The sequence below is a fragment of the Macaca mulatta genome, chromosome 6 (genome assembly GCF_049350105.2).
Source record: "Macaca mulatta isolate MMU2019108-1 chromosome 6, T2T-MMU8v2.0, whole genome shotgun sequence".
Lineage (NCBI taxonomy): Eukaryota > Metazoa > Chordata > Mammalia > Primates > Cercopithecidae > Macaca > Macaca mulatta.
In genome coordinates, this window is record NC_133411.1 from 162,344,358 (window position 1) to 162,370,322 (window position 25,965).

The 25,965-nt window shown below is 41.3% G+C and overlaps 1 protein-coding gene across 2 annotated transcripts in view; it reads left to right on the forward strand.

The window, feature by feature from the left end:
• Nucleotides 1-2,560: 2,560 nt before the first annotated feature.
• GRIA1 (glutamate ionotropic receptor AMPA type subunit 1) overlaps nucleotides 2,561-25,965 on the forward strand; it is a 322,496-nt gene continuing 299,091 nt past the window's right edge. The window contains 2 exon segments of one of the 2 annotated variants that reach the window (NM_001265785.2): nucleotides 2,561-2,973; nucleotides 5,928-6,065. In NM_001265785.2, the coding sequence (NP_001252714.1) occupies nucleotides 2,892-2,973; nucleotides 5,928-6,065 (220 nt within the window). In that variant the 5' untranslated portion in view covers nucleotides 2,561-2,891. 2 annotated transcript variants of the gene reach the window in all.

Genomic DNA, 25,965 nt, shown 5'->3' on the forward strand with positions numbered 1-25,965 from the left:
ACAGCTCAGCTCTTTTGAAGCCTGGCTGGATCCCCACAGACAGACACACTGGTTGCATCCTTCTTTGTTCTCCCACTGTTGTGTTTACATCTTTTAGAGCACTGGTCATGGTCTTTCTGGATGAAAGTTGTCCAGGTTCATCTGTCTTCTTCTTCTGCCTCATTCACCTGCCTTGATGCAGAGACTGTGTCTGATTCCTCTTCATATCACCCAGCACCTAGCACCCTGTGAGATACAGAATAGGTTCCCCACCAACATTTGAAATGAAGAAAATTATAAAGAAACATGGCATAAACAGTTGAACCTAATGTAGTTTGACCTAGATGCCTACACTTGAAATATGTAACTTCTGTATTTAATCAGTGAACAACTATGTATTTAATAGACTGAGGGGAGCTATTGACCATACTTGAGCAGGGCAGTGATGTAGACCTCTGTTTTAGGAAGATCTGCTTGACTACATGAGTTATAATGACCATGGAAAATTTATATTTTTAACTACATTAAAAGTCCCCTCCTACAAAGTATGCAAAACAATTCTTACCTAATACGGGGGGATGGGGGCCTTGAGGTTTCGCTTGTGAAGGGCCTAAAGAACTTCCTCTAAAAGGTGACTGCGAGGTGTAAAGCCTTTAGTGACAGCCTGATAATTATTATTACCAGGCACAAAGCTTAAGGAACCTAAAAGATCCCCAGGTACTATTCCAAATAGTAAGATACAAAAAATGCAAATGGAGAAATTAAAAGATGGAATCATTAAATCACTGACTCTTAATGTTGGCTGAGACCTTAGAAGTGATCTTTCCTGATTCTGTTCTCTCATCTTCCTATGCTGATGCTGATTCTACCTTTAGAAGGTTCCCACCCAGTGCTTGCTGCTGTTAGAGCCTAAGAATTAAGAGCTGGGGCCTGATGGTGGTGTTTACTGTGTTTAAATGACCAATCTATTTCATTAGCAGTGAAAACTTCAGGTGAATTTTTAGACCTCTGTTTCTTTATCTATAAAATGGGCATGAGGCTACTTACACAGGTATTGTACAAAGAAATAATGCAGATGCATTGCTTAGCATGTTACCTGGCACATTCAAAATAGTGAATAAACATTAGCCTTAAAAATTATTTTAGCTAATTAATTAATATATCTGAAAGTACATAGGAAATCACAAAGCATTTGACCTCCAGGTTGTTCCTATTTTGGGGCTTCATTGTATGTGGTCAGATATTTTTTTACACATTCCAGTCCTTGTAGCTGTCACTCAAGTCCACATGATATACAGTCTTGGTGAGGGAAGTGAAGAGTCTCTGGATAAAATGGCCTATTCATATGGCAAAGCAAAATGGAGACCGAAGTCTATTATTTCTTTCTTACTAAAGACAAGGTTGACTTTCCTTTTCCCGGATCATCTCCTGTTGGACCGGAGACCTGGCCAGGGCGGTAAGTCAACTGGTAATGGCCATAGCACTCAAGTGTGTAGGCTGTACTATACATCTTAGTAGGTCTGTGTCTTTATGACTTAATCCCAGAAGCCTTATCTTTTTCATCTGTAAAACAGGGCTCATGGCCACTTTGCAGGATTGGAGTGAAGATAGATGGATAAAAAAACTGTAAAGTTCCTTCAAAAACTGTATTCTGTGGCTGCTAGTGGCTGCTGCTTTGCATTTAACACTGTTCTCCCAAACACAGTTGATCTCTCTACAGGTTATTTCAGCAGAAACCCTGGTCCAGGAGAGTCTATGAAGTTCCAGCTTACACCAGACACGACCAGCATCCAGAGAGAACTGAAAGAAGCTTGAATCCTCTCACTAGAATCCCTGCAAAATGACTCATGTAATTGCTCTGTGTAAGTATCCTTAGTCTTTATTGTACACCCACACGATTCTGATGCTATAGACTCCTGTGGAATGCAGGGAAAGGGAGAAAGGGGCCCATTTTAAATGCCTAGGATTGAAAAGAGACCACCATTTCACTTGTAAAGGTAGACAGGGACTATCAAATATCTGGTCAAAATACCTGCCAATCACTCCAGATCCTCCCTTGTTTGTCTATCTGTCATTCCTTCCATTAGGAGAGAGAAAGCCTTTTTTTTCCCCTTTAAATTTCCTAGGAGGGATTTCTAGGGTCTTTCCCTCAGGAATTAGTTGTAGGAATAATTGGGCCAGTGGAGTGCAGGAGATATATCCAGCGCAGCCCGTGGACTCCTAGAAAAAGTGACCTAGATCAAGCAGCTGGTGGATTGAGGACTATTGTGGGGACCCCCTGCCACCTACTGACTTACAGCTGAACCCACATTCCCAGCAGCTTCAGCCTGGGGGCTGGGGGAGGGGGCAGAGAGAGCTCAGAAAGGCGGGGGAGGGTAAAGAGGACTGCGAGGTTGCCCCTTCCAGGACCAAGCGCCACGTGTCACCTCCCCGCCCCCCCAACCTTTCTTCACACACAGAAAGGAGGATAAGGTGAGGACGGAAGGCAGGGGGAATAAGTAGGAAGGTCGGCTGTGGAACTCCAAGCTGGCTCGGTGGGTATTAGCATAGAGCTTACTGCCTGTGTGAGTGTGAGGGGGAGAGCGAGAGAGAGCAAGGGAGGGAGAGAGAGGCAGGCTGCGAGGGGAGAGGAGAAGGAGAGGGGGAGCCAGCGCTCCAGCTAGCATGAGGACGGGCTTCTCTTCCCGTGCTCAGTTAATCTGGCTGTCAGTTGGTGTTAACGCTGCAGTTTAAGTGCTCCGATTCCAAGGGAAACAGACAAACCTCACTGAAGGAAGGAAGGAAGCAAGCAAGGAAGGAACAGCAGGAGGAAAAGAACAGGCAGAACAGCGAGAAGAATAAAGGGAAAGGGGGGAGAAACACCAAATCTATGATTGGACCTGGGCTTCTTTTTCGCCAATGCAAAAAGGAATATGCAGCACATTTTTGCCTTCTTCTGCACCGGTTTCCTAGGCGCGGTAGTAGGTGCCAATTTCCCCAACAATATCCAGATCGGTGAGTGAGGGGGCAGCCTGGGGAGGGACTTTCTGGGTCTGGCCAGGGATTTTCTGGGGCGTAGGGGTTGTGTACCCCCTCCCCGATACTGACTGTTGTGCTTGGCTCCCTAAAGCTGTGCTGCAGTAACAGAAGGGAGACTTGGGCTGCCAGCCAGAGGAGGGGGCTTCTCCTGATCGGATGAGGGCAGAGGGGAAGTGTTCGCACACATACACACATCCCACTCGCACTCCAGGCAAGAGCATGTGAAATGGAGGAACTATCGCTTTGGAGGAAAAAAAAATCAGGCTGAAAGGGGTGGTGGGTGTTTAAGGAGTTAACTGTATTGCTTGGTAGATGGTGCTTGATTCCATTTTTAATGTAAGTATGTATGGTGTGTGTGTTTTCACGTGTGTGATTATATATTACATATGCACATATATATGTAATTGAAGGAGGCAGTGCTTTCTCTGCTAGGAGACAGAAAAGAGACCCTCTAGAAGAAGGAGTGAGGGGTGCTGGGTATATTGCAGCCACTGAAATAATGCCAGAAGGCCCCCACTCCAAGGCGGGTAGGCTCCCTCTCCTGCTCTGGACTCCTCCAGCTGCCTTCCCTTTGCTGTCTGCCATGCTGCGCTGGTGGTCTCCACTCCCCCGATCCTGGAACTTCCTAGCCTGCCTTTTCTCCGTTCCTTCCTTGCCCCTCCTCTTAGATTTCCTGTCCACAGAGGTCTACCTTTTACACACACAAGCACACACGCGTACGTACACATGCTCCTTTCTCCTCCTGTTGGCTGTCCGTTATCCTTGTTACTGGGCTCCATCCTCTCAACTTAGAGGCAGGTTGCAACATGCTGCCTGCTTTTCTTGTTCCCCATTTCCCCTTCTTAGTTGTTGCACTTCTGAAAGGCCCCGCCACCCTCCCTGTATTTCTGAGGGAACTGACAGATATTGCTACTCCTGATAATCATGAGGGAAAGCAAAACAAACAGGAGCAATAACGCCAACCACAAAGCATGTCCACAAGGGCTTGGGGCTTCCGTGTGACCAGGATTTCAGTGTCGTTTGTGTCCCAGAATGAAGCAAGCTGCTGTGTTTGGAAGCATCTTTGTTGGTTTGGTTTCTAGTCTCTCTTCCCTGGTAGGGAGATAGCTCCACTAGGGAAAGTTCGCATTACTGGGAGTTTGTGCCCTTTTGTGAGTGTGTGTTTGAGGGGGGACATGGTGCAATTGATATTTTGTCAGGCATATGTGTGCTGCAGTACCCATCTCTTTCGGCCTCTCCAACTAGCTGGCGGCTTGGAGTGGTCATGGAGTAACTTGCTTTGTTTCCTGACACCTGTTAAGCTACATCCTGAAGTGTGTATGTATCTGTGTGCTAGTGCCTTACACACAAAACTTCCTGCCTTCAGGGGAGACACTTCCCTTGTAGCCCAGCCTGTAGCCTTCTACTCCCCAACCTCCCACCCCTTCTCTTTCATTCATTGCAGAGGAGGAGAAAGGGGACAGGGCAGTGTTTGGGGTGTGGTCATCTGGGGGGAAAGGGGAGCATCAGAATCAATAATTTTTTTGTTGTTTTTATTCTTTAAAATGGGGGCACATGTACATGTGGAAATCACTGGCTCTTACATGTGGCATTGTTTACATTTGTGTTTATATACTACCTATCCTTTGTGGATGGGATGTGTTTGTCTAGTGTATTTGTATATATAGCAACTGGTATAAATGCATGAGAATGTTTTGTGTATGTGCTGTTTTCTCATGTATCTCTGCAGATTTTTAAAATTATATTTAGCCCTACCTTGGTTGTTTAACTGATAAAGCCATTGCTACTGTTTTCAAAAACAGAGATTGAAGCATTAAATTATAGAACAGAATGCTGAAAATATCATCGCCATCAGGTAGTACTTGATTCTATTCGTGTGACCTGTAATAAAAGGCTTGCAATCCATGTATTGGTTCTTAAAAATAAACACCCACTCTACAAGAAGTTAGAAGTGCATTGTGTTTGGACTATGATTACTGTCAGATCTGAGATAAACTTCTATGTAAACATCACTGTAGTTCAGTCTCTAGAAATGGCTGATTTTAATTCACAGAAATGTAATTGATTTACATGTTGACAGTAAATACAAAGGTAAGCCATGAACTCTTGTTTCTCGGAACAGGCACCCTATCAGGCACTTTGCTATACCTTTTACTAGAATAGAACGCTTGTATCCTCTTGAGATTCCTAAGATCCCACATCTTTGAAGCACAAGGTTCCACCATGCAAACACACAATGGCAATCCCTTATGTAACAAGTCATTCCTAGGTAACTGGGATCATGAGTGGTGAAAGAAGCAGCAAAACATTGTTTGCAGAAAAACAAGTGTTTTTAGAGAAAATGAATAATAAACCTTAGGGGCAATAGAATTGTTAGATTGCATGCAGGTCTTGCTAGGCCAAAGACTAAGAAGTGTCCAAGCAAACAGTTATAGTAGTGGAGAAGCCCACAGGGTCCCAGAGCTATATTTCAATCACCCTGCAGCATTGATTAGTACCTAATTCCCATAAAGCTCTCTGGTGAGAGATGGGGTTGATATAAGAAAAAGTAGACATGACAAGAGGGTGAGGGGGCTTATGTATATGTTTATATAAGAGAATAGCAGTTCCTAGGTGGTTTGCACAAGGGAGGAGGCAGAGAAATAGCACAAGTCTCCTGTTTTCTCTGACTTTAGCTGAGTTGAGGGGTACACAATCAAATGTCTGAGCAAAGTAATAGATATTAGAGGCCCTTGTCACAAAAAAGCTCATCTGTAGGAGCTTAAGTGTCAGCATCCAGTTAAGTCTATTTGAACTCTCATCTCTACCGCTCAAGGCTACAGCTAGTGAGTTTGGCATGGGGAGAAGAAGAGGACTCATCTGGGGTGAGTTGTGAGGAACTAAAACCTATCTCTAGCCCATATACCATGTTGCATTTTCTTTTCTACTAGGGGGATTATTTCCAAACCAGCAGTCACAGGAACATGCTGCTTTTAGATTTGCTTTGTCGCAACTCACAGAGCCCCCGAAGCTGCTCCCCCAGATTGATATTGTGAACATCAGTGACAGCTTTGAGATGACCTATAGATGTAAGTAATTGTTTCTATTTCTGAGATGTCTTTCTGCGCTAGACCAATGAAAGGAGGGCCTGTGGGTAGCTGGTGGTGTTGCAAAAATGACTTCAGTTGCCATTCGTCTTCATAAGAGAAAGCCCTCCAAGAAAAATGTCTAGAGGCTTCTGAGTGATTCCAGCAGTTGGCATTTTAGCCCCTGCAATGCTTCATGGAATGGATTTGCTTTTTCACTGTCAGCTAACTTTAAATGCCAGCACGATGGGTGCTTGGGTTGACTGCATCTTCCCTACCTTGCAGAGGTTTTCTGGTCCAGCTGAGAGTTTTGCACATACGAAACTTCTGAGAGACATAGAATTAAGGGTCCTGAGTTTATGAAAATGTGGTCTAAAATGCTTAAGGCATATCCTATCCATAAGTTAAATGGACAGAATGTAGCTTGATAAGAAAAAATAGTTGAGAAGTTGTATACGTCTGGTTCTTCATTTTCGGAAGTGACTAATAATTATTACAACTTGGCACCTTGGTCATTTTTAAAATGGCTTGAGAAGATTGGTTGTTTAAGACACAGTTTGTAGGATGGTCATTGAGCATCAAACAGAACAAAGGTGGCCTCAAGAAGCAGAAGGGATAGATAGATCTCTGACATCTGAATTGAATGCATTGTAAAATGTGGGCAACGAACACCATTCTGAGTTTTCCTGGCAACTAGGAATGAAAAGGAAGCCTGTGCTCACATGATTGGCATTTTATGACAGATGAAAGCATAAAAATTAATCAGGAAACACATTTTCCCTTCAGGGATTAAGCTCAAGTAAAAATTTATGGCAGGGAAGTGTGAGCTGAATTCACAAGAACGATATGAGACCCCAAACTGGATTGAATTGGCACAATAGTCTTGCTGTGTCACTGTTGACTTGGTGACTTCTGCTGAGCTGTCTGTGATGGAAGGCATGGACCATATTTCCTTTGTGTCTTTCTCATAGTCCCACTGGTGAGTTCCCAGTGATTCGAATAGGCTATGTTTTGAAGTCTCAAAATGAGAAGTCAGAATTCTTTCTATCCCTAAGACCACTCCTAAAATAATGTTGATACAAATTCCAAGAACTATAATTATAGCAGATTTCATTTATTGAGAACTTACTGTGCATCAGAACCATGATAAATACTTTATAGTCATTTATAGTCACATTCATTACCATGTATTAAGCATTGACTACAGCCCATGTAATGCACTAATTGCTTTTCATGTGTTAGCTCATTTAATCCTCACAGGAGCTTTGCAGAGTACTAGACATTATCTTCCTTTTATAGATGAGAAAACTGAGGCTACAACAGGTTATATAACTTGCCCGAGGTTACTCAGGAAGCAAATGGTGGTTTTGAGACCCAAAGGCCCATGTTCCTGGATACTGTGATAGATACACTGATTCTTATGGTAACCTAATCAACTAGTGGGATTACCCAGGAAATGAAAGGGAATTTTCAGGGTCTTGTAAGGCAGAGGTCTAATAAAGCACCTAAGGAGAAAAACTTACAGTATTTCAAACTGTAGCTGTGATTTGCACAGGACTGGTCCATTGAATAAATAAAATAGCAATTCTTCATTTTGGTGATGCTGAGGTTGAAAATCTTGTCTACTGCGTTACTCACTACCCTTAAAAAAAGAGCTGAAGTTTAAATGTTGAATTGTAGTTTTATGAAACCATCTTTCTGGGAATCTAGAATAATACTGAGTAGCTATTTTGCTATCAGATAACCTTTCTTTTTTTTTTTAAATATGGCTTTGATCAGGGTCTTTGGAAGGGGCATTTGGGTGTGGGCATCAGTGTATCTGTAAACGTTTGCATGCATATACATGTGCTAATTTATTTCCTGGAGCAGGGCTCCATAGCTTTTGTCATACTTTACAGCTTTTGTATTACTTGCTTAGAGGATCAAGAATAAATAGCTGGTGTGTGTATTCACACATGCTACTGAGAAATGTCTACAGCAGGTCTTGGTTGAAAGAGATGTGAACCGCTCTCCTAGTGTCAAGATGTTGACTGGTACAGTAAGGTAATAAAAGACAAAAGTAGGAGAAAAGGTTCTAAGGCAAAAGGTGGTGCTTCTGTCTTTTTATCTCAGCAACCTAAGATTTGCTCTCTAATAGGGTTAATGACTGTTTATTAGGGAGGCGGAAATATGATACAGACAATGTTGTTCATTTTGGTCAATTAACCTAGAGTGGATGAATCTGAGTTCTTGAACTTGATGCTGCCATCCATATACTAGTGTACAGGTTTCCATGAATTCCTGTCTTGTTCGTTTAGTTAATTCTTTAAATGTTTCTTCAAAGGTATAAACTGAAAAAGATATTGGAAATACAGAGATGATAAAATGCCCTTGCTCTCAGGTAGCTTACAGTCTAGTGGGAAACATTGTTATGGGGGATTATCTGAGAAGCAATAATCTTATTTTGTGCTTAGACCTTGTGTTTCTTTTCTTTAGCTCCCAGATCCCAAAGGGGGTACTGGGCAATTTAGGTGGAGATGGTAGACTGGCTGGAGGAACCTCTTTTAATTTTCATGTGAGGCTAAGAACCCTTTAGGGCTATGTTCGCTGTAGCCCACTGGTTTGGGAAAACTTTACATCTGTCCCAGTTTAAATTGAGTAGAAAATGTCAGTGGGAGCACAGCGGTTTTAGGAAGAATACACTCATTAGTGATACATGGAAAACAAGAAAAGCATCTTATTCAGATTTAATTTTCTGTGCTGTGCTTTTTTCAAATCTGAATTAGTAGTTGCCTTAAATTAACTGCCCCATCAGTCTTAGATCTAGAAAATGACTAATATTATTTGTTTTTTTCATAATTTTTGCTGTCATTTGATTTTTTCCTTTGCATTTTGCTATTCATTATCCCTCCACCAGAGGGTGGAGAAGGGAAGGGAGAGGAAGTGTAATGGGAACTGTTCATGCTAGACATGTTAGCAGCCACGGGACTGAAAATGAGAAGAGGCGGTTGTATGGTAGGGAAGGTGGGGAAGATTGAAGAGGACTATGGCTACTGCTACTGGCCAAGGTGAGAGTTTGGTGCCTTCTTTGTGTTCAATCTGTCTTGCTTCCCTTGTCTGCCATTATTAAAGAGTAAAGCCATTGAATCAGCAACCCAATGCCTTGGGATCTCCTCTAAGCACTCTTCCAAGCTTTCAGGGGTAGGGTTTGGGGAGATTGTGCATAGAGAAGATATTTACTGATCAGCTACCCAGATTATCTTGGTGCCTTTGTGGTAAGTGTAAATGAAGGAATAAATGAAATGCTGATTGAGATTATTACCATTAGAGGTCTGAGTAGCATAGTTGCAGCTTAATTCTTACCTTTTAATTTATTCATCTATTTATTCATTCATTTGTTCAGCAAATACATACTGAATGCCTACTTCATGCCAAACACTGGGACAGACGCTAGGAATATAAGGGCCAGGAAAGAAGGCACAGCCTCTTTCCTTGTAGAGCTAACAGTTTAGCCCAGAGGTTCACAAACTTTAGTGCACATAAAATTCACTCAGGGAGCTTGTTTAAAGCAAGACTCATGATGAACTTTCTACTTCCTCAATCAGGATATTCAAGAGTAGGCCCTGGAGGAATTCTATAGCAGTTATTATGGGATCACACTTTAAGAAACTCTTTAATCCAAAAAGTCTTCCATCCCTTTAGTAAGCGTTTTTGAGCCCTCAACCAAACCTAGGCATGATATAAAGTGCTACAAATGCAGACAACAGTAAGTTGCATTCCCTGCCCTGGAGTACTTTATCCATAGTAAGACTTTTTTTGTTCTGAACAGAGAAAATTAAAATGTAATGTTGCAAGTGCTATAGCAGCAATTTGTATGGAGTATTAAAGATGCCTTGAAGAGTGGAGTTGGTCTCTAGGAGGTGGTGATTTAATTGAGCCTCAAGGATAAATAGGGTTATATTTCTGCAGAAGGGGTCACTAAATATAGCCATCCACAAGCCAGTTCCAGCACAGAGACTGAGTTCTGGGCCCACACACTGTGTACAAACCATGGAATTTCACATTAAAACTTGGACATCTTGTCTTGACTATTATTTTAAAATATTAAAATATCTGGCAACACTAGGGCCCAGGTCTATGTAGCCTCAATTTGCTGAGCTGGAACAGAGTAAACCTCATCTAGATGGCCTCTTTCCCAACAAGCCCATTCTTCTCATTTTCTTTACCTGCTGGCTCTGGCAAGCATTGAGTTTGCAAGCCCTGATTGATAGCACTGCAATGTTGTCTGTTTTGTGTCTTTATAGGTTAGCTTCATCACCAGAATATAAACTGCTGCCAGAAAGACCACGTATATCTATAGTTTAGTGTTGAGAACACTTGGAAATGCCCCTAATACAAATGAATAAATGTCTATAGGAGTCAGGGAATTACAAAGCATAAAAATGTTCAGAGCCTCAATGACAATAGGTGAAATGTAGCAACCCTAACTACAGTGGGATGCCCTCTGTTATGGACCTACTGGGGAAGCCCAGGGTCTTCCCAACAAGACATTAGGGACTGGCAACAGACAGATGGCCTTAGCTCTTGCCTGAGAATGGCTCATCAACTTCCGAGTTGCAACACAGATTCGTTTTTCTTGATCTACACAATGCTTTTTCATATTTGACATAAAAATCCAGATTTCTGGCATCTTTAAAAAAAAACTTAGGGCATTAAGCAACCCTGGACCTACATCCCTGTTCAACTTCTATTGTCTAGAGCTGAGAAGTGCTGCCCTTTTTAAATACATAAACTCTCAAGTTAACCAAAGTTTCCATTACTTCCTGTCTGATTGCTAGAGTAACCGAATTATGTTGTTTGGGCAGGCCCGTTAGTAGGCCAATCTGCTCACACCTGATTTATATCGTCAGCATTCATCATTTTATTATTTTGTTCTAATAATATCTATTATTTACCCTGTCAAAAATAATAATAAAAGACACCAAAGATGTATAACTCCTACCCTCAAAAAATTAGTCTGTATATAGTAATGAAGAGAATGGTGGCTGATGGTGGGATAAACAAGGATTATTTTGAAGACCTACTATGTGCCAAATACTTTACATATGTTGTCTTAAGTTTTTGTAACAATCTTGAAAGGTTATTATCACCATTTTGTTGATGATGGCACTGAGACTGAGAGAGATTGTGTCTTTATATTATGCAAAAAATAAAAACCTAAGCTAGTATTTAAAGCCAGTTTGTGGGGCTCCAAAACTCAATGAGCTTTCTCCCTTTAAAGATCTATGACTATGGCCAGGGGCAGTGGCTCATGCTTGTAATCCCAGCACTTTGGGAGGCCAAGGCTGGCAGATCATGAGGTCAGGAGATGGAGACCTTCCTGGCTAATACAGTGAAACCCCATCTCTACTGAAAATACAAAAACTTAGCCGGGCACGGTGGCACACACCTGTAGTCCCAGCTGCTCGGAGGCTGAGGCAGGAGAATTGCTTGAACTCAGGAGGCAGAGGTTGCAGTGAGCCAAGATCGCACCACTGCACTCCAGCCTGGCAACAGAACGAGACTCTGTCTCAACAAAAAGAAAAATCTATGAATACATGGACAGAGAAAAGTACCATAGCAGTGAAATTGCCCAACAGTAGAAGTGTCACAGTGGAATTTATGATTCAAGCTTGAGAGCTAAGTCTTCCAAGGCAGAAGATATGACTGTGGATGATGAAAACTTCTTGGGGAAGGTGGAACTTCAGCAGGCATTAAAGGGTGGAGCAGATTTTGGTTGTGGAGTGGGAGGAGGGTATTTTGAGTGGGTAAAGTCACAATATTCCTCCTCGCCTCCCCTCACCACTGCTGCATATGCTTGTTACCATGTGGTGGAGAGTTGGGAGTTTGCCTCCTGCACCACACTATGTTCTCAGCTCCATGGCAGATGTCTACAGTTCTCTGGTTAATGTTACAGTCTGATGTTGGCTCCTCCATCTTCACCCGTGTCCTTACATTAAGGCACACAAGTGTTGACATTTGTCTATGATTGACTCTTGGCTCTTATTATAATATTGATAATCAGCAGCTTTTATGGAGAGAAAAATCCTTGTAAACATTTATTTCCCTGACTAGTGTGAAGATCCTGCTGGGATGAGTGAGCTTACTGCTCTCCTCTCAGACACTTAGGATAAAGTGATCATGTAGCACATTTGGAAAACTAGTAAGATTCATGGATTTGTTCATTCATTCATCCAAAACCCTTTTATTTTCACCTTCTATGGGGATATGCACTGTCACTGCCCCATTCCATACCTTTGCAGACAGCATTAGTTGATTACAGATTTTTTCCCACTGAATCTCAACATGGCCTCAACTTGGTGACAGCTGATGCAAGAGATGAAATCCATTTTTCATTACAAGGCATTGCACTAGAAATTGAGAAAAATAAAATGCATTAGGCATTGATTTTCCTCTTAAGGGGCTCAGGTTCTTATAAAGGAAGTAGGCATAAACCAAATCTGCCTCTCTCTCTCTCTCTCTCTCTCTCTTTCTCTCTGTCTCTGTCTCCCTCTTACATACACACACACACATACACATCCACACACATTCAGAAGAAGGAAGGAAAACCTTTAGTTGGAGGGATTTAGGTTTCATAAAGCAAGGACATTTGAGTTGAATTTGGAAAGATAGGTACGATGTAGATGGGAAAATATATATGTATATATTTGTACACACACACATGCACACACACACACACACACACCTGCCTGTAATGGCAGGTTTGATGTAGTAAATAGTACACTGAGTTGAGATTTGAAGATATGGATTCAAATGCTGGACTACCTTCTTGAATCATTTAGGTGTAACCTTGGAGAAACATCCCCTCCCCCGAACTTATTTATAAAGTGAAGTTCATGGTCTCTGAGAGTCCTTCTGGGGCTGCATTTCTATGCTGGCAGCATATGGAAAACACCAGGGATATATGATTAATTGAAATTCTCTACCTTTGGCTAGCGAGAGGGTCCCTAAACAAGCTAAGAGTCTAAAAGCTCTAGACTTCCCTTCCAACAAGTTGCACATCCAGGGTGCATTCTGTATGCAAATGCTGAAGCATTAAGCCTACTTTGGGGCCTCAGATGAATTCATTCAATATTTAACAAATATTTATAGAGTGCTTACTATTGTGAACAAAACTGGAAAGCAGCCCTGTGCTCATGCAGCTCACCAGCTAATAAAGGAGGCTGCCATTAGATGGTCACACGAATGAGTGTATCATTATAGGTTGTAATAAACAATCTGAAAGAAAGGGCCATGATTCCATGAAAGCATATTCAAAGGAACCAGCTCTGTGCAGGAGGATGAATAGGTGCTTGAGCTGAGGACTGAAGGCTTTGGTGATGCAGTGATGGGAACAAGAGGAGTGTTTGAGAAGCTTCCTGGGCAGAGGCCTGGCCAGGCCTTGTAGACTCTGTTATGGATTTTGATCTTTAGCTCTAAGACTAAAGAGCCCATGGAAGAGTTTTAAGCAGAGACATGCCATGGTTAGATTTCTGTTTTCTCATCAAAAATCAGATGCTTGATAGTACTTTGCCAAATTCACGTTTCCTGAAGATGTTTGGCTTGTGTTTCAATGGCCTTGTTTCTTTACTCCCATCTCCAGTTTGGGATGGAGTCTGGCAGATGGGCAGGAGGACGGGGACAGAGGCCAGGGAAAGGAAAGCTGATGACTTGGTTTAGGGGTGCATTGTCATCGTATGTGGCTCTGTGTGCCCATGGGCATTCCTGGAGATTGGAGGCTGATCCAGTGCAGTGCCTGGAGAAGTGGTAAGGCTGTGTGGAGGCAGGGATTCATTCAGAGTCCTCATTTATTTTAACAAGGAAGACATACATAGCACTGAAGCTCAGCCTCTGTTCCAACCAGACAACTCAGTGGTCTTCAAATTCACACTGCCATTTCCTTCACTTGCACTTACAAACTGCTCCTTCCATACTGCTCTGTTGAAATTCTGTCCTGGTCAGCTCTAGCTCTTATTTTACCTTCTTTATTAAGCCTTTTTTCTCTTTCATATTCACATGGTCTTCTGCCCCTCAGCCCTTTTTACCATCCCCCTAGCAATGGTCACGCTTATCCCCAGGTTTTACTCAGCTGAACACTTGTCTTACCTGCGCAACTGGACTAAGCAATGTGAGGTCAATGACCTTGTTTACTTTAGCTTCCCATCACAGTCACCACCACAGAATAGTGTTCAGTGATGCTAGATGCATGAATGAATGAATGGCAGTGACAAGAATAAGCCTGAATCATTGCTGCTTGGAGTAATGCTTTTGAAATTATGAGTTTTGAGAGTTCCAACAGGCTGTGCTGTAAATACCTATGGATGGCTGTTGTTGTGTTTCTGCAAAGTTATGGGGGTGAAAACCAGGTGTAAGTCAAATTGAAAGCTCATTTTAGCTCCCACTTGCCTATTGTCATGAAGGGTCCTAAATAAGGTATAACGTTCCATTTTCTAAATAAAGAATTTCTGATTCAAGCCCTGGGTTTGCCATTGATGTATGAGCCTTGTATGCATCTTGTGACTTTGGTGTGTCCCAGCCTACTGTCCAGAGAGCACAGGGGAGCCCAGGGCCATGGGAGGTCCAGGTTGAGGAGGCAGGCAAAATTGGGGCTAATGAGGCAGTTGGAGGCTAATGAAATTGATACCCAATGTTTAGGCATGTTTCCATGTGTTCATTGTGTGGAACCTCTAGGATGAAAATAAAGTTTTGAGAATAGCCTTTAGTTTGTCTACAAAAGTAATATATGTATTAAAGAAAGCTACAGGAATAGAGACAGCAAGCAAAATAAAATGTGTTTAATTATAGTATTAAGGATACATTTTCCATCCTTTTTTTGAACTTAACAATTTAAACATTAATAGATTTATATTACTATCTTATAACATGATTTTTTGCATATTATAACCTTTAGGCTACTTTCATTATTGCACATTCATTTTTTATGGTTTCATAAAAGCCCACTGTACATATGTACCCTAATTTATTTAAGCTGTCTCCTTTTATGGGATATCTAGTTTATTTCCCTTTTTTCTTGAAAACAGTGCTGTGATGATTCTCTCAATAAAATTTTAATCATTTGTACATATTTTGTTATGATTTTAAGAGTACTATAAACCCAGTAGAACAATTTCCTATGAAATTGAATAGAATTTCTAGTATATGCAGAACTTGAGATAACTTGTTTAATGTGAGTTCTGACATTGACTTACTGTATAACCTTGAAAAGCTTTTATATCCGATTTAGTTTCCAGATGTATAATATGGGGTGCTAATACCTGATTCTCAAAGTTATTAGAACAGGCAAGTGCCATTATTTGTATGAAAGAGTTTTAAAAGTCAAACATGCTAGGCAAATGCAGGGTAATATAATTAACCAGGCTTCTTGTCTATTAGCATCAAGTAAAATGTAACTAATTAATTTTTAATGTTTTCCTAGGAAGGTGGTCATTACCCATAAATGAATCTATGTTATGGATAGGGAAAATTGAAATCTTAAGGCTAAGTTTATCCAAGATCTAAATTTATAGCAACACTAAGTCTGAAAGCATTTCTTTTCACTTATGATTCAGTCCATGAAAATGGACTAAATATGTGGATCATAGACTTTCTTTGGCTTAAGAAATTACTGTTTACAGAAATAAGGGGGAAAGCCCATTTGAGCAGTAAGCAGCTGGGACCCTTTTGGTGGCAAGTGACAGAAACCCAACTAACTGGATAGTTTTAACTTTAGGTATAGCCAAATTAAGGGACTGATTGATGTCATCAGGACTGAGACATGCCCTCTAGATTTTTTGGCTTAGCTTTTCTCTAAACTGGCTTTGCTCTCAGGCATAGGTGTGTCACATATCAGATCCTACTGCTGGCAGCCTTCACCTGCCCGGCTAAAACTCCAGTGGAAAGGAAACTTCTCTTTTCTCATCAGTTCCACAAAAATTCTGGACCTGATGTCACTGGATAAAACTTAGGACACATGCTCATTTCTGGATATAACACAGTGGCCAGGATATTGTATTCTTTTGCTTGACATAGGCCTAGTGAAAGCATTATTTTTAGAGCTTGGGGTAGTGAGAAGGACCAAAGGATTGTGGATTTAAGCCAGCGCACCAAAACTATATGAACATGGGGGAGGAATAATTCCCTCAAAGAGAATCAGGATGCTATTACCAAAAGAATGGAGATTGAACGTTTAATAGGCAAAACAGATACATATATATATATTTGCCTATTAAGCATATATATATATACTATCTATATATAGATGCAAATGTATTTATTGTCTATTTTATGTGTTTATTATAAATAAATACATTTACAATACATATATATGTATATATATTATATATATATTATATCTATCTATCTAATCTATCTATCTATCTATATATATATATATATGTCCCCCATTGCACATCTTTTCAAAAAAGAAAATTCAGACAGGCTGGGGGTGAACCAATGTAGACAAAGGGTCAGCATGCTAAAGCCAGAAGAGCCACCAAAGAGACAAGGACATACAAGGGATTCTGGTGGGTAAGGCAAGATCAGAAGCCAGGACAAGCAAAAGGTCTGAAATTCAGGCTTCTGAGTTAATCAAAGCTGCAGGGGTCTTTGGTAATCCCTGTCCAGCCAGGAGCAAACCTGTGTTCACAGAACAGTTAGAAAGTGCTAGCCTGGTCTCTCCAGGCCACTCTGACAATATGTTGGGGCTGTCAGCTGTAAACTGTCTGGTGATCCTGAGGCACCTATACTCTGTCCCAGTGACCAGGACATTTCCTGCTCTACTCAAACACTCAAGCTATTGTGCACAAACTCTTTAACAGTCCCAGTTGGAATCTTGGCTGCAAATCTGATGAGCCCACACCACCAGATGGTAGGTTCTCCTAATTGGATCCATCCCCTCTAGTTTTTGGCAGGAACGAAACCTTCCCTATACCTGAAGAGGGGACAGGGAGAGCCAGGATCAAATGAAGGAGGCTTTAACTTCTGTTAAACAAGCAGAGATCTCAAGTTGGCTCCTGTCCAAGGCAAACGGGGCAGTATGGTTCTTTTACATAGGTCATGCATTTACAGGGGACTGATATCCTGACTAACACTGATGAGACACAGGACTGCAATGGTTGAAAAGCGGTTTAGCTACAAAGGTCAACTGATTTGGGGGAAGGTCCATTTGTTTATTCAGTCATTGATATTTGTGGAGCACTGTGGTAGATGGGATTATTGTTTGGCAATTATTTATCTCTCCCTCAAACTCCTTGGGAAAAATATACCTTCCTGCTTTATTAATGTCACATTTGGTCATGTGACATGCTCTGGCAACTTAGATATTAGCAGACGTGTTTCAAGCAGAGATTATGAGAAGAACATTCCCCAGAGAGCCTGCTGGTCTCATAAGAAAGATAAATACAGTAAGTAGAAGTGCCCCAGTCAACCCACAGCCCACAGACTAAAGTTTGAAGCAGAGCTCTCCCAGCTGACCTGAAGATCTGTGAGTACTATAGGAAATGCTGGATATTATATACCACTGAAATCGGAGATGGGTTTTTGCAGCAATAGCTGGCCAATAGAAGCAACTAGTGTGTGTTCCACACTTTGCTAGGCATTGAGGGAACACTGGAAATGACAGACATGGTCCTGGTCTCCATGAAGCACTATTATAGCTAAGAAGATAGATAATAAATACATTTACAAATAAAATATATAGAGAGAGATCATTACTAGGGTCATAAAGAAAATAGGATGTAGTGACATCACCACTATGGTAGAGAAGAACACCTTCTTTGAAGTAGGTGGTCAAAGAAGGCATTTCAAAGGAGGTGACTTTTGAGCTCAAACATAAAAGTTGGAAAAGAGCCAAATGAGAGTAAATTCCCCTGTGGAATGTCAAAACCCAGCCCCATGGGCAACTTGGATTGAGAATCTTGGTCTAGGCAGAGAAGAATGAGGTGCCCTGGAATAACCCCTGTAAACTAGGTCACTCACTTGTCTTAGGGCAGGTGCTAGCTTCTTTCTACCACATCATATGTGCAAGTCAAGGGCTGGCAGATACACTCGTTGCCAAGACTAGATGGCCTCAGGCATTGGAAGCCACTGAGCATAGCAAGACAGAGAGGAGGAGGTATGCTAGGGCATTCCTAACAGTGAGGTGATGGAATTGGCTATACTTCTTGGCCTGGCTCCAGAATAGTCAAGAGTTGTTGCTTATTAGGATGGCAAGAAGGGTGTGTGTGTGTGTGTGTGTGTGTGTGTGTGTGTGTGTGTGTGTTCATGCATATATTCTTTCACAGAGGAGGAAAATGAACTAGATGGCTTCTAGATCCCTTTCCAAGTGTGTGATTATAAAAAGGATTCTGAGATTTAAATTATGTGTGAAGGAAATGTTAAATTGAAGAACTTCATCTTAGCTCTGTGCCAAGCTCCATTTGTTAATTGAGGTGGTTAATTAGAAAGGAGTCTCCCGTGAGCGAGCAGGATAAGCTCCAGCATCCCTAACCTATCTGGTAAAGGCTATAGAAGTGTCACACCTACAAGGGAGAGCAAAGAACATCTAATGCAAGCCCTCTGTTTAATCTTCACTCCAGACACTGAAAAGCAAGAGTGTTGGGGGACAGGAAGCTCACAGCATCCATATGGAATTTAGACTCCAAGTAGTTTATTAGCTTTGGGAAAATTATTTAACTTACACTACACTTACTAGCTCCTCTTCCTTACTCCAAGATCACTCTGAATACTTTAAAATATGGTTGGACCTGGTGGCTCACACCTGTAATCCCAGCACTTTGGGAGGCCAAGGCAGGCAGATAACTTGAGGCCAGGAGTTCGAGATCAGTCTGGCCACCGTGGCAAAACCCTACCTCTACTAAAAAATATAAAAAATAGCTGACATGGTGGCATACACCTGGAATCCCAGCTACTTGGGAGGCTGAGGCACGAGAATTGCTAGAACATGGGAGGTGGAGGTTGCAGTGAGCCAAGAGCGAGCCACTGCACTCCAGCCTGGGAGACAGAGTGAGACTCCATCTCAAAAAATAAAATAAAATAAATAAATAAATAAAAGATGGTTTCTACTCTGATGTAATGAACCAAGTATTCTAGGGTTATGGAAGAATTTCTCATCAGCAAATCCATCTACTTATGTCTCTGTTTCTTGCAGCCTAGGGCTGATGGAAGTCTTCACACCCCTTCCAAGAACCACCCCCACAACCCTCCACCACCCCCACATACCCCTACAAGAACGAAGCTTTGTGGGGCTATGTTCTCCTTAACACCACCACAGGGGCCCTCTCACACTCTTTCTGCTCCTTTTTTCTCAGCAGTGTCTACCCTTTCCCCAGGATCCCAGCCTATACATTCTGAGTTCAACATATCAACACCAGAGCTTGGCATCTTTCCTGCCAAACCCGTTGCTCTTTTCTCACTTTATTTCTGTTCAATCATTCAGCCTTAAAATATGAGTGTCTGGTTTCAACTTTTCCATATAATCAATATTATGTGTTGATTTCGCCACCGCTATGACTCTTGAGTCTATCCCCATTTTATTCTTTTCCCACAGGATTGTAGCTTTTGCCTTCTGACTGTTATCTTCATGATATAATCCACTTATAGGTGGCAGATCAATTTATTGAAGACTATTTCTGATCATCAAGCTTCTTGTCTCAAAAAATATATATCAGTAGCTTCCCGTCTTATTTTAAATTCAAACTCAGACTAAAATATGTGTGTTTCAATAATGGGTCTCAGCCTGCCTTCCTTTTGAGACTTATCTAAACCCTACACTCTATGTTCCAGCCAAATTAGGCTACCTAGTGTTGCCACAAACATGCCTCTCAGTCTTTCACAGCTTTGGTCATGCCACTGATTCCATCTGGAATAGTCCCCACTACATTGAGCACCCACTCTCTACTGGACTCTGAAGATACCACAGAAAACAAAACCAGCAAACTCCCTATACCCTTGGGGTTTACATCCTGGGAAACAAATACATATAATGATTTCAAATACCAGTTAAATAATACAAACATAGCCAAATAGAGTCATGGGACAGAGAGTGAGCTGTGGTGTTACATTAGATGGGTGGTCAGGGAAGATAGGCATCGCCTGAAGAGATGATATTTTACCTGAGCTTTGTTACAATCCATAGAACTTTCTGTGGTGTTGGGAGACATTCTATATCTGTGCTGTCTAATATGTAGGCACTAGCAACATCTGCCCCTATTACGTATTAGAAATGTGGTGAGTGTAACTGAGGAACAAAATCTTTCATGTGATTTAATTTTTATTAATTGTAATTAATTAAAGAGTCACATGTGGCTAGTACTGTCATATTAGACAGCGCTAATCTAGATTCTAGAATATTTCAGACAGAAAAAAAAAACAGTAAGTACAAAGGCTTTAAAGTGAGAGTGAACTTGTATATTCAAAGAACAGAAAGAAGGCCAGTGGAGCTAAAGCATGCTGAGGAAAGAGACAGGGCATTTTGTAAGTCATGATAAGGAATTGACATGGAGTTTAAATGCAATAAAATCACTAATGGATTTTAAGCTTGGGAGTGCAGTGATCTGATTTAATTTTCAAAAGATTACTGTGTCTCCTCTGTGGAGGAAGGAGAAGTGATAAATTGACATGAAAACAGTATGTGTCAGTCAGTTTTTGCTGCATAACAAATAACATCAAAATCTCAGTGGTTTATAACAAAAGCTGTTTTAAAAAACAATCACAGTCTGCAGGTTGCAGGCTGCAGTCTGCAGGTCAACCATGATTCTGGTTACACTGTAGGCTAGGGTACGCTAAACTCCAGGAGGGTTCAGATCTGCCCCATGCGTCTTCCTTTGGGTATTGAGGGTCAAAGGGCAGCAGCTACAAAAAGACCTGCTCTCCTCATGGAGGGGCACAGGAGCACGAGAGGCTAAGCTTTATCATGCAAGTATATTTAAAACTTCTGCTCGTGTCATGTTCTCTAATATTCCATTGGTTCCAGCAAGGTATGCAGCTAAACCTAATGCTCATGGGGCAGAAAATACACTCTGTCTTCTAAAAGGAATTACAAAGTCATATGACAAAAGGCATAGATGTATAATTTTATAACAATATCCAATGTACCACAGAGGGGACTCAGGAGGTTCCTACAATAGTCTGGATGACAGATAGTGGTGGCTTGGAAAAAGTGGTAGTAGAAGAGATGAAAGAGGTGAGATTCATAAAGCATTCTGAAGAAAGTATGTACAGTATTTAGTGAGAGAATGAAAGTATAGCGTAAAGAAAACAGACCATTTTCCAAGGTGCTTCTCTGATGCTACCACAGCTCTGTGAAGCTGCTTCTCCCTCCCTCAATTGTAGCTGATTTCCTTTTCTCTTATCTCACTGGCTCTCTTTTTTGTGCTGCTTTTATTGGCCCATTTCGACTTTCTACCTTCTGTGCTTGACAGGTTTTATCTATTGTTAAGATGCTGAGGTTTTGAGGGCAAGAGAATAAAATTATTTGTATTTGCAACCCAACTGCCTAGGGAATAGACTCAATGAATATTTCCAGGGCAATATAATGGTTAAGAGCAAGGACTTTGGAGATATCCTCATTTTGGATCTTTTGTGATCTTCATAATTGACTTAACCTCTCAAAGCCTTGGTTTCTTATTTTATAAAGTGTCAGTAATCATACATTCCTTTTACAATTGTGCAGATTGAAGGACATCAACTTGGAAAGTGCTTAGCATAAGGCCTGGCATAGAGTAAGTGCCTGATAAATGAGAGCTATTATTGTTTGTTCAATTTAATTGTTTGTGATGACAAGCTTCTTTGGAAATGCCCCCCAGAGTCTTCATCAGAAAATTCAGTGTTCTTGTTGAAATGAGGGGCATAGAGAATAAAAACACTCTGGATGGGATTTTGCAGTTTAGTAAGGAGATCTCTAGATCTAAAGTCTCTTTGATCTGAAAATGACAGCAACAACAAAACCCCAAAATAGAGCCACTTTGCTACTTGTTTCATTTTACCATCTGCCAAGACGGTTCTTTTTAGTTCTCGAGGTCTTGCTTAGAGTCAGTTGCCTTAAAATAATAAAATAAAATTTAAATCTGGTCCGACACTTATTTGGGAGCGAGAAGACAAACTGCTTTAACTAAATACGTAGCTAGTTGCTGCTGGAGTGAAATATAGGGCAATGTTGACTAAAGTGTTTTAGGAATGAACTGCTCTTGGAAAGTGAATTTCAGGATAAAACTGAGGATTAATCAGAACTTGCCTTTTTTTTTTTTAACGTTTGTAATTGAGACAGTTTCTGAAATGTACTTTTCAAGCTTTCTTGGCTTAGTGAGATGACTTTGTTGATCCTAGTTTAAAGTTGCCTTGATCATAAGTATCCTGTAAATCCAGCAGGCATTGTGAGCAGAGATTGTCTGAGATTGCAGATGAGAATGGAAAGGTTGGGGGTGAAATAGCTGAAAAACAGTGCATGAAAGAGGTGAAAAGTTAACATGGTGAGTCTGGACATCTGCATGAGGGTTTCTCCAGAGCTCTGCAAGATACATTTGGAAAAGTAGGTTGGGTTCAGACTAGAGAAGGCTTTGAAGGTCAGGAATAAGTATTTGAGAGACAAAATAATATGTTTAAGTTGCATCATTGATATCCCAAAGGTCTTGTTTATAAGCAAATAAAGGATGATTTTATTTAGCAAGTACTAAAATAATCCTCAGCAAAAATAAAGTTACCTGACATCAAATGATGCAGAATATCCACATTTCTACATAATAAACTCTACAGGGTTCATTTTTAAAGTGTTTTAGGAACTCATCTAGTCAATGCTTCCCATTAGAACTCTGATGTTCTGAGGATATTAATAGGTTATTTGGGGAGCCTTGGGGGTGATGAGGGAAGGTTGTGTGGTCATAAATTTAGTCATGCTGATTAAGCAAAGTATGAGGGGTGCTGTTTTAGGATTTTGAGGACCCTTTAAAATGCTAATGTGTCTTGTTAATTTCTAAAAAGAGGATACAGTATGTATTTTCCAAACTTAGTCCCTCTGTAGCCCCCAAAACAGGTGGGTCCAATTGCCTGGTGGGTGACAGATCAGTGACCACAACCAAGGAGTATTTTAAAAAGGGATTTTATTACTTGCAACAAGTAAGGATGACTGACACTGAAGATAGTTCCCAAAGCAGTGCCTGCCCAAACAAAGGTGAACACAGGACTTTTATTGACCTGGTTGGCTGAGTCATTGTATGTAGAGGTGAAGTAAAGGCAGTTCAGATGCAGGCGCAGTCACAGATCATGCTTTTACATACATGGCAGGTATAGGAAATGTTGAATAAGCTCATCTCTGGATGGAGATTTTAGTACATTAATAAAGGGAGTTCACTAAAGTTCATCTCCAACTCAGACATCTCAACCAGTTTTTGTTTTTCCTGGGCTGGGTTTCTTCCTGGAATCTTTTTTGAAACAACAAGAACTCAAGATGCAGTAATTTCTGTGTGTACCCAACAATCTGGGGACCCTGAGTTATAATTCTTTTTGCTGAATTTGTGAACAATGTCTTGTGACGTTTAATCCTGTTTTACATATGGTGAAACTAAGGCCGAGAGAGTACACAGGGATTTATCTGCAGTCAGGTAGCAGCCAGGTCACGATGCTAACGGAGAACTTTTGACCGCCACGCAAGACCTCCTTCCACTCTTCCAGGCACCCCGTCAATTTTTGGAGGCAGTCCTCTAAACAGTTTTACCCAGAACAAGGAATTGCTGGTGATTTCAGAAAGAACTGGCAGACTCGGGGGAGGCACTTGCCAAATTGGCTCAGGCCGGCCTTGCTGCCGTGCTTCCTTTCCTTGTTCCTGCAGAGCCAGTTCTAGGTAACCTACCTGCAGATGTCTACCCTGAAATAACACCCAGCCTCTGTTACATTGCTGTTACACACAAACAAACAAAGCAAATCTGCTGCAAAAAGAGGCAGGTTGAAATAAATTATTTTTAGTGCAACATATAACGTCAATATCAAAAATATGAAAGAGGTAGTTTGCATAGGTAGGCTGAGGAGGGATGCTGAGATTCAGTGGGGAGGGTGACAAGATAAGATGAGGAAAGTTTGCCCTGGCCTGAGGCAGCAACATTAATTTTGCCCTAGGCCTTTAACTGAGGGAACCAAATCTATTTATTACAGAAATTATAAAGAAATTAGGTGACTGACTCCACTTTACCTTGAGTGATTGGACTTTACACTCAGGTAATAGGAATAGTGCCATATTTATAGAGCATGTTCAGGTGGTTGAGGATATGGAAAGCATTTCCAGTAAGGAATGGCTGGAGGCTCTGAGACAGAAAGTCTTAGACTTGGATCTCATCACCAAATTTTTAAACAGACATATTTGGAAAGGTATTGCATTTTCTATGGCTCAAGAGATCAAAACACAGACAAGTGAGTAGAACATTTGGTTTGGCAGATTTTGACTCAACACGACAGAGCCCATTCTAAGTGTGTGGACAGGCTAGCAGTGGCGAGGGTTCCCTTTCTCTAGTCTGCAAACCTCCCAATCAACATGGCTATTAGAAACCTGGTCCTTTTGCAAAATTGCTTTACCACTTCTACCTTGATGACCCAGTGCTTGTGATACCACTGTTAGAAAGTCATCCATTGCGTTTAAACTTGTTCTCTCCAGCATCCCTTGAACAACAAAGACAAATCCTTCTGACCATAGTTCTTATTCTGTGGGTCGGCACTATGGATTTAACTGTGCCCTCCCAAAATCCATTTGTTAAAGCCCCAATCTTCAGTGTGATGGTAGTGGGTTTAGCTGTGGTCATGAGGATGTCATCCTCATGATGAGATTAATACTCTATAAGAGACACTACAGTACTTGCTCTCTCTTTTTCTGTGCGTATGCACCAAAGCAAGGTCATGAGAGCACACAGCAAGATGGCGGCCATTTGCAAGTCAGGAAGAGAACCTCACTATAGTGGCAACATGATCTCGCACTTCCAGTTTCCAGAACTGTGAAAAAAGAAATTTTTGTTGTTTAAGTCACCATTCCATAGTATTTGATTATGGCACCCTGAGCTGACTTATACCACTGGGTAATTAAGGTGTTTCTTCCATGAAAAATGAAATGATGGTGGATAGGAAGCAAACAGAAGCTTAAGCAAAAGGGCAGAAAGGAGTGCATTTGGGAACCAGCGGGGGTCCTATAGAGACTAGACCTGGGATTTTGACAGTTCTGCTGAGGGCTGGCACTGTGCCCAGCCTCCTCCCACTTCTCTTCATCTCACTAGACCAAGAAAATATGCACATCTGTTATCCACAAATACTCTGAATTCCCCCGCCAACGCAGATCCCCGGGAAAACCTAACACAAGCGGAACAGTGGAGGAGATGCACAGGGTATTTGGTGTTTCTCAGGAGGAAGGCTTGATTTTTTGACACCCTCTATCTTGGTCTCTTAATTTGTCCTGAGTCAGTGAGCCACAGTGCAGTCCAGAGAAAAAAATGGAAATAGGACAATTGGGCTTAAGCCTCAGTTTTGTCGCTAATTAACCTGTGATCTTGGGCAACCCACTGATCCTCTGTTTCAGTTTCCCTCCCTGACCCTGAGTACTTTAATAGCCTCCATTCTCCCATGTATCTCTGTTGAACAGATCATAAAGAGTAGTGATTATGAATCCAGACTTTACTGTCAAATATCACATTAATTCTACATCAGCCACTTTACACCTGTGCAACCTGAGGCAAAATTATGTAATATCTCTATGTTTCAGTTTTTATAGCTGTCAAATGGGGTTAATAACAGTCCCTATTACAAGCAGTCTTTACAGGCATGGAATGAAAAATTGCTTGTGAAATGCTGAGCATAAGGCTTGTTATATTCAGTAAGTATTACCTCTATTTTGGTTCAACACCATTTTGCAGTCTTC